Consider the following 9,946-nt stretch of genomic DNA (forward strand, 5'->3'; position numbering starts at 1 on the left):
AAACGAACTCTCCAGTTAACTCAAGTTAACTAAAAAATAAATTTAATTGTAAAATAACCACGCGTGAAGAAATAGGCTATTAAGGGATCAAGTGACCACGGGAGCAGTAATCGTTACATACAGAGTAGTTGCTAGGACCACCTAAGTTAGTAAAATAAGGTTACGTACTCTAGTAATCTTGAAACTACAAGTTGGGTTGTCGATACTACAGATTTTCCTACTCCAGGCGATTAGTAGAGTTAACTAGGCCTGATGATGTAAATACTGTATGCTGTCATTCAGGTTACCACAAATGGAGCAAATAATCATTTTAGTTTTTAAGGACATTAAGGAACGGAAATTTCATAAAAATTTAATGCTAGAAAATCTGACGAAAACAATAATATCTCTACTTTCCAAAAGATTGTATATTTACTTAATGAAAAATAAAAGTTGCGATAAAAACTCATTCAAAACAAAAACTACTAGATTCATAACAGCGTAAATTGTTCAGAACGTGTTATTTACAAAATATAATGGAAAAAATGTTGGAAAGTCCAAAAGTGCACACCTCAATCGCTCATTTTATTTTTAATAATTAATTTCTTCTTATTATTATTTCATAATGTTAACTATTTTTTCTTTTTAATGTGAATTTCTATTTAACTTATAAAATATTAATTTATTTTTTTATTTCTTATTTTCAGATTAGAACTTTTTTATTAAATTTTTTTTTAAATATCCTGCTTTTTTGTCTTAGATGTCGCTCTTTTTTTTCGATCCTACTGCCACGCTAGAGTTGCTAACAGAAGTTGATAGAGCGAAAAAATGAAAAAAATAATAACAGGAAAAATAAAAAAAAATGACAGCTAAATTTTTTATGGTTAATAAGTCTTACGTTTTTTATTAATTACAATTAAACAAAAAGGATTCAGATAATAATTTTTGAAAGAGTTCTAGTGATAAAAAATGCAAAGATAATAAAAAAAATAGAGAGGATTTAAAGTCAGTGAAAGGGCCGATAGTGAAAGAGGGACAGTTAAGCACACTTAACGCTTTTGCGATTAAGGTGTGCGATGAAGTCGATATCGTGTTTTTCGAAAGTTATCGTGTTTAGACGAGTCCGAAGACCACAATTGATGCACTGGAGGCCTCGGACTAAATGAATTTTTTTCAAATAATCTCATTATGAACAAACTAAATGTTATATTGACGAACGTTCCTTAATAAATTTGCTTTAAAATGGTATATATTTTTAAGAACTTTGGTGTACCATAAAGACGATAGAGAGGACAAAGTCAGTGAAAGGGCCGGGAGTAAAAAAGTGACAGTAAATCACACTCAACGCTATCGCCATTGGAGTGTACAAAAAAAAATAATTTTATAAATCTGAGAGCTTACAGTACTTTAACATCAATATGTTTATACTTTCAGTACTGACATGTCAGGGTACTAACATTTTAGAAGTATAGAAACAAATTTTTGAAACGTTTTATTTTTATTATCAATATTTATTATAACCCCCATAATTTCTTTATATTTGTTTGTTAACTATCGTTCGTCTTGATTAATTATGCCTAGCAGTAACTTGAATATTTGTAAAGGTATCGAGTTAAGGAAGTTCGATACCGATTTTCGAAATAATAACAAAATTCTGAAATTTTTTTTATCGAAAGAGTTATAAAAGAAAGGATCACTGCTGAAATTTCGAATCGATTGACTACACCGTTTTCGAGAAATAAATTTTCAAAATTCGTTCTTGTACACGGGCGTGAAGGGAAATTATTTTTTCAAGTGCTATAGTTTTTGCTACAATAATACCATCACTATAAATCATTCAGTATCAAAGAATTAAACATTTCTGAACACATTAATATTTTTTTTAAGTTTAATCATGGGTTTGTTAGGCAAGTCTACGATTTACGTGGCGCCGCCAAATGATCACGGATTTTTGTAGAACTCGACGAAATAAGGCGTTTTTAAGAATAAAATTGTTCGATATCTCGCTTAGTTTTCGAGATATCGAATTTAAAAAAATAAAAAAAAAATTTTTTTTTTTTGCAATGCATTTTGATGTAATTTCATCTTCAGAAAAATGAATTTCAAGCAAAAATAACATTATCTGTAATACTTTTAGAGATACAAGCATAAACATGCTTGTGTTGAAATAAAAATGTTCAAATTTAGCGCGGAATTGAGTTGAATTTTTTTCCGCTATTATAGAAAAGCGCTGCAAAAAAAATTTACCGCCACGGTTATACTAGGAGATGGAATTTGAACTATGGATGTAATATGACACGAGATTCCTAGAATTTTAGATATTTTAATTACATATGATTATGTTTGATATATTCTCTCATTATGGTGTTGTTATCAATAACAAGTAGTCTATTTATAATTCTTTACGAGTTAAACTTTTTGCAAGTCACAAAATGTCAGGTAAACATCCATTATTACATTAAGATTTGGATAATTTTAATTTTTTTTTATCTTTTAACAAGTTAATTGGTAGTGAAGATTAAACTATTTCTTTTTTGGAAGAAATAGGCTTGATACCTTCACGCAATTCAACTCCGCCATTATGTTGCGGGCTCCCAATGTCTGTTGAGAATTTTGCTGACAAAAACTCGAATGAGTATGGAGATGTTCTACAAAAGGTACAAAGAAAAAAGGATCCAAGTCTTAGCTCTGCGAACCTGGCAATTGACCCTCGAATTTTTGACCGAAAATTCAAGGGATCGATTGTACCACATAAGTACCAAATCGTATCACCCATATTTCCGTTTGTACCATAATGACTATTGAGATACAGTGAGCTCTTAAAAGGGCTGAAAAAAAAAAAAACATTTTTTTTGAAAAACGATCGTTTACAATCATTGATTAGTATTTGTACTCGACTGTACCGCTCTCAATTTTATCATAAAATTACAATTATTGAGAAAGTTTAAGGACTGCTGAAGGGATTTCTTGCATTCCATGTAGGTTACTAAAAATTTTCAACATTCCATTATACTATGTTAGTACTCAATTGTGCCAGTCGTAAATGCTAACAGGATCTCGTTTTAGAAAGCAAATAACACAAGAGTGACTATAGATATTCTATTGCAATTTGACTGAAAATTTGTGCTCGCTACCAATCGATTGTACTCTGTTAGAACCCAATTGTACCACTTTTAATTGCCTTTTGAAACAAGTTTTCATAGATGAGCGACATAAGGGCCATAGTAAATATTCTTCTGCGTTTCATCTCGAACTTTGTACTTGCCACCAATCAATTGTACTCCGTTAGTACCTAATTGCATTACTCTCAATTACGAATGAAAACCCGTTTAAATATGTAAATGACGTAAGGACCATAGTAAAAATTCTACTACTAATTGTCTGGAACTTTGTACTTCTCAACAATCAATTGTACTCCGATAGTACCCAATTGTACCACTTTTAATTGCCATTCAAAACACGTTCTCATACATAAGCACCATAAGGGCCATAGTAAAAATTCTACTGCTATTCGTCTGGAACTTTGTACTTGCTACCAATCATTTGTATTCTACTAGAACCCAATTGTACCACTCTTAATCGCGAATAAAAGTACGTTTAACTATCTATATGGCATGAGGTCCATAATAAGTAGTGCTTTTACTCGCAATTAAAGGTGGTACAATTCGGTCCTACTGGAGTACGATTGATTGTTGTCAAATGCAAAGTTCCAGACAAATAGTAGTAGAATCTTTAATATAACCCTCATGTCATTTACATAGTTAAATGGGCTTTTATTCGCAATTAAGAGTGATACTATTGGGTACTAACCAAGTACTATTGATTAGTAGCAAGTATAAAGTTCCAAAAAAATAGCAGTAGAACTTTCACGATGACCCCAATGTCGTTTACGTATAAGATCGTGCATTGAATAGCATTCAAAAGTGGTACAATTGAGTACTAATACGGTTTAATAATTGAGTACGAAGTTCCGGACGAATAGCAGTATAATTTCCGCTATGGCCCTTATAGCTTTTATGTATAAGAACGTGCTTTAAAAGGCAATTAATAGTGGTACAATTGGGTACTAATGGAGTACAATTGATTGTTGACAAGTAAAATGTTCCAGACAAATAGTAGTAGAATGTTTACTATGGCCCTCATGTCATTTACATAGTTAAACGGGCTTTCATTCGTTATTAAGAGTAATGCAATTAGGTACTAACGGAATACAATTGATTGGTGGCAAGTACAAAGTTCGAGATGAAACGCAGTAGAATATTTACTATGGCCCTTATGTCGCTCATCTATGAAAACTTGTTTCAAAAGGCAATTAAAAGTGGTACAATTGAGTACTAACATAGTATAATGGAATGTTGAAAATTTTTAGTAACCTACATGGAATGCAAGAAATCCCTCCAGCAGTCCTTAAACTTTCTCAATAATTGTAATTTCATGATAAAATTGAGAGCGGTCCAATCGAGTACAAATACTAATTAATGATTGTAAACGATCGTTTTTCAAAAAAAATGTTTTTTTCTTTTCAGCCCTTTTAAGGGCTCACTGTATCTCAATAGTCATTATGGTACAAACGGAAATATGGGTGGTACGATGTGGTACCTATGTAGTACAATCGATCCCTTGAATTTTAGGTCAAAAATTCGAGGGTCAATTGCCAGGTTCGCAGAGCTCTAAATCTTTTCGTAAAATTATTAATCTACAAAAACTTTTAGGTAGATTTCTTTAGAAATCGGCCTATTGCAGTGGGTCTCATGATCGAATTATCAAAGAATTTTGCCACCATATATCTTATTTTACCTAGTAAAGTCAAAAAATATCATCCGCTCAAAAGATTATATATGTATGCATGTATGTATATATATATATATATATATATATATATATATATATATATATATATATATATAATGTAACGCGCCTCGTCATCACGATAGTGCCCGCAATTCTTAACGGATCTTAATGAAATTTTATACGCTTATTTATTGGACGATTACCTTGATCAAGTTTGAAGATGAGCCCAATCGGCTGATTAGTTTGGAAGTTGTGGGTGTTAAAATTTTTTCTGATTTTCATAAAAGTGAATTTTCTGGCTTTATCCTAAAATAACTTTTGAACCGAAAATGATAACTCAATTCTGTAAACAGTATCTTCAAATTGAACGATTAGCTTTAATTTTCACTGTAATACTTAATTTTTTGAAACATCTTTTCTAACAATTTGATGATATCGAAAATTTCACAAAAAACAAAAAAAGCTTATTTTTGCAGCTGAGTCTTCTAATAACTTGTAAATGATAAGACATAACCCTTTTCCTTGAACTTCATGTTTAAGCTTACAAAATAAGTATTAATTACATTATTGCAGCTTTATTGTATTTACATTAGAAATCTACCTTTCCATTCCGGGTAAGGCCAGATGGCTCTTTTTTTATGGCAATTTACGTCGTATTTCGTTAAGAGAAACCCTTGCAATCGTCATTTGTTTCATCATTGTAATAAAAATTAGTGATGTGTATCGTAATCTACAAGCTTGGCGTCGTTGTGACAATGGTTCTGAGCTAAGTTGGAATACGGTATGTAATTATTTTAGTTATTGTCGTGAAATAGCCGAAGTAATCGCATCACATACTAATATCATTCTTGGATATCGGTAAAATGGTCCAGATTGATGAAACGTTTTTAACAAAACGTAAGTATAATTGGGGTCGGATTACCGAACAAATGACTATAACTGTTTTAGGTTTGTCAATTCAAAATCCAAAAAAGAATTGAGGCCACACATTAAGAAATATGCTGACAACAATACTTCTAAAATATGTACCGACAGTGCAAAGCAGTACCACGGAATTGAACAATTGTTCTTACCCAATACTGTACATTTGCAAACAAATCATAGTAAGGGAGAATTAGTTAACAAAATCGATAAGGCCAATACCATCAATGATTTAGAGAATCAAAACAAATTGCTGAAAAAGAGCATTGTATGTCGCAGAACACCTAAACTTCTTCACGGATACATGGCTTTGTTTTGGTACAGACGAAATGTTTTGATGAAGTTTAAAGACGACGCTCCTCAAATCATGCAATTCCTTTTGGATATTAAACAAGTTTATTCCGGTTATGAAAATGGTGAATTGCAGGAAGGATTAACTTTGAGAACAATTGATCCACCTACATTATCAGAAGAAGATGCACTTTTGCTTCCCCCAGCAAAAAGGCCTCGACTTGATGATAATGTAGGAGGAGAAGTAGACAATTTGGATATTGAGGCAGCAATAGAAAATGACGCTTCTACATCTGAAAAAACGCCAGAAGATTTTTTCTGAAGCTTTCAATTGATTATTTAACACGCGATAAAAAAGTTGAGTCATTCATTGGATTCATTAAAAATTGAATTATTTTTATTTAAAACAATCATTGACTAATCTTCTTTTTCGTGTGTGTGGAACGCGATTGATGATACCTCCTCGTGGTGCGATCTGGGCATTGATAATTCTTTTTATAAAATGTTTTATAAATTAATTTATCTTTGGCGAAATCACTAAAATTAATTTTAGTTTGTATTTTTAACTAAAATTTAAAAATATTACATTTATAGCATTTAAAAATCTTTTTTTTTAAAGTGGGTGGCTTCACCCCCCAACCTCCGCCGGGGCTTCGCCCCTGGACCCCACCGTAGTTTTGCCCCTGGACCGAACTGAATTTTTACACACACACAAGCATACACACACACGCAAACACACGCACACGCGAACACACACACGCAAACACACACACGCAAACACACACACACACACACACACACACACACACACACATACATACATAAGAAATTTTTGATATCTCGAAAGCTGGGCGAGATATTAAAAATTTTTATTTTTAAAAAAAGTCTTATTTCGTCAAAAACTATAAAAACTAACATTACCTTAAAAATATAAACCGAAGTTTTAGAATTGCGATGTCTCGAAAACTAAGCGAGATATCGAAAAATTTTATTCTTAAAAAATCTTATTTCGTTGAGTTCTACAAAAATCCGCGGTCATTTAGCGGCGTCACGGAAACCGTAGAATCCCCAACGACGGCAACAGCGTAAAATGACGCAACCGCGGGAAATTTGAACAATTAATAAGCTTGTAACACCAGCATCATTTTGACTGTGTTTAACCTCTATTACGTCTAGCGGGTAAACTTCTTTTTTTCGTTTTTTCCCTTTCTGATAATTTTGAACGTTTATTAGAAACAGCTTCTGATACTAATTTACCTTTCCAATATTTCCTCTTTTTGATATTACTTTCTTCTGTAATGAATAAAAACAAAAATCAGCTGTCATTTTCGTCCGTTTACTCACTAATACACACTACCACATAGTACTCGTGTTAGACCTAAGCTCCAGCTAGTAATAAACCTTGTAACCAACAATAGTACACAAAAAAAAACTACTAAACACTAGCGCCCTGTTGCCGTACTTCCGCGTTTTTTTTAATCACTTATTTCATTAAAAAAAAATTATTTTATAAAAAAAAAAATTTTTTATGATCCAATGCAATTATAATGAAAATATATTCTATTATTTCCTAAAAGTAAGTCAATTCATAACATATTCTATTAATAAAATTTTGGTATTTAGGAGTTGTAATCTTGCAAAAATACAAAAGAAAATCCTTGAGATGCCCTAGAAAGATAATCGGTATCGAACCGCCTTAACGGGATTTTATAAAACTACGTCTGAATAAAAATATTTATTACCTCTTGGTATGGATCACAAATGACTCCTTTGTATACCCATTTTTCTAATATTTGCATGTATGGCAAACTTGCCGATTCAATTAAAAATAAGCCAAGCTCTTTACACTTTGCTTCACCACTCATATTGTTAATATGCTCATAAAGTAAACTCAATACTTTGCCACCTTTTGCTTGAGCCTAAGAAAATGGATAGATATTAGTTTATTAGTTAAAAGAATAGAGTTATAAATTACCTTTAAAAGAATTGTTGTTATCTGGGCAAGTATCGACATTGTACTCATTATCGGTTGAATGTAAAACCATAAATTTTGTAAATTTAATTTATTCCGCAAATGTTCCATTTCCAACTGAACAATAAACAATAAATAATCCTTCAGCATATAATTCATCGCACCTCGCAGCGCATGGTTTACTTGACCATCGTTGGGTAGGATTTTATCTTCAACAAACCTGATAGTCGTTGAGTAACAAGAAGCAAGGGGTAAAATTTGTTGTACTAACTGCTTGTACGGTGTACTAACATCAGTTGAAATAGTAAATGTACGTCTATCATTAATATCACTTAATGATTCTGATACGATATAGTTGCCATCAATTCCTTTTAAACAATTTAACAAATCCCAGATTAATATAGTTTCCTGAGAAACAGCCGGTACTACTTTTATATATGGAGTCAGTTTTATATCTGAATAATAATCCCATGTTATTTTAGGGCGTTCATAACACCAGTTGTATTTGATGAAGGTTGTTTCAGTTGGTTTGTTGAACCCATGAATTTTTTTTGTTGCTTGTTTCTCACGTTCATTCGTTGCTTTTAATATATTTTTATGTATTGTAGGTAAATCATCATTAGTTATTGCCAATGATAATGGGAGCTTTGAATTATTTTTAATTCTGTATTTTGCTAAATAGTTTTTTAATGACTTGTCTAATGATATGTGATATAATACTTGGATAAATGAACCTAAGCCATCAAATTTCTTTCCTTTCAATTCATTATATTTTTTCAAAAACAATTCATTAGTTACTGAATTTTTTTCTAAATAAGAAATTGAATTTTTAGATGGAATATTTTCTAATGTAATAACATTTATTTGAATATTTTCAATAAATTTTTCTGGACTGTGTGAAGATTCTAATACTACAATTAAATCACTTATTAGCGTATGTAATTTAAATTCACTCATTTTGTCGATGAAGATTATTTCAGATGAATAAGTTATTCGTTTATATAAAATCTAATATAAAAATTTTATTTTAGTGTTAATGTTCAAAAAATTATATTTATTTTCGTTAGACTTTAACGCGAACTTTTGCGTTTACTTTTTTAGGTTAGAATAAACACAACATTCAAAAAACACAAATAACCAATGATGTTATTTTTTTTCCAAGGGGGGCAGCATTTGGCACGGTCCTCTACATTGAGTGTGGGGTCCCTAGATCGAAATTAGTACCCTGATAATACAGTTTGATTTAGCAAAAGTTTTTTAAAAAAGTTTCCTTGAATTTTTCGTCAAATATCTGTCAACTTCGGACTTTTCCATTTTTTACGACAATTTGTAGGAAACTTGCTATTGAATTTAACGTAAATTTACTGCCTGAATTAGAATGCAAATTCACTTCAAGAGTTGGCTAGAAAAAAGTTGTCAATTTTCAGGCAAATTTTGTGTCAATTTATTGTTAATTAGACTTGAAAAATTGTTAAGTATTTTTTTACCGTCAAACTATAGACAATTTTATGTATAAATTTGCTTGACTTCTGAAATGGTGAGAATAAACATTACCGACTTTCTTTTTCATAAAAATATTTTTCCCTGACAGCCATATTGGCGAGAAACTGACGTCAAACTGACAGCCGCAACTAGATGCCAAGTTGGCCGCAAAAGATGGTACTTTCGGGATGGGGACACTTTGCCAACAAAATGTCTGCCTAGTCTGAAATTTATAAGGTTGGCGGCAGTGATAGTAAAAGGGCAAGGGGGGATATTACCAAAAATTCATAAAGGAGTTCACACATAGAGTCATGAGTAATAATTGGTGCCATTGGCGTTGCGTTTAGGAATAGTATAAATATCAAATACAAGTACTATATTTAGATAAAGCAGATTTTACAAAATAGTCTGCAAGTTTATTAATAGATGGCATATTCATACTGAAAATTGGTTAGATAATAAATTTCTTAGAGAACTTGTATGAAAATAGCAAGCATGCCGATTGGTTTA

At 31.5% G+C, this 9,946-nt stretch overlaps 1 protein-coding gene across 4 annotated transcripts in view; it reads right to left on the reverse strand.

Moving 5' to 3' along the window:
* The window catches only part of LOC103572876 (gamma-tubulin complex component 2), a 109,347-nt gene extending 99,496 nt beyond the window's left edge, over positions 1 to 9,851 (reverse strand). For 3 of the 4 annotated variants that reach the window (XM_014443396.2, XM_014443394.2, XM_014443397.2), the window contains exons 1-3: positions 7,958 to 9,851; positions 7,725 to 7,901; positions 7,240 to 7,275 (exon numbers count right to left, since the gene is read on the reverse strand). In XM_014443396.2, coding sequence (XP_014298882.1) covers positions 7,240 to 7,275; positions 7,725 to 7,901; positions 7,958 to 8,911 — 1,167 coding nt within the window. In that variant the 5' untranslated portion in view covers positions 8,912 to 9,851. The remainder of the gene's footprint in view (positions 1 to 7,239; positions 7,276 to 7,724; positions 7,902 to 7,957) is intronic. The other variant, XM_014443395.2, reaches the window with a different exon arrangement.
* Between the last annotated feature and the right edge of the window lie 95 nt (positions 9,852 to 9,946).

Source organism: Microplitis demolitor, chromosome 9, assembly GCF_026212275.2.
Source record: "Microplitis demolitor isolate Queensland-Clemson2020A chromosome 9, iyMicDemo2.1a, whole genome shotgun sequence".
Taxonomy (NCBI): domain Eukaryota; kingdom Metazoa; phylum Arthropoda; class Insecta; order Hymenoptera; family Braconidae; genus Microplitis; species Microplitis demolitor.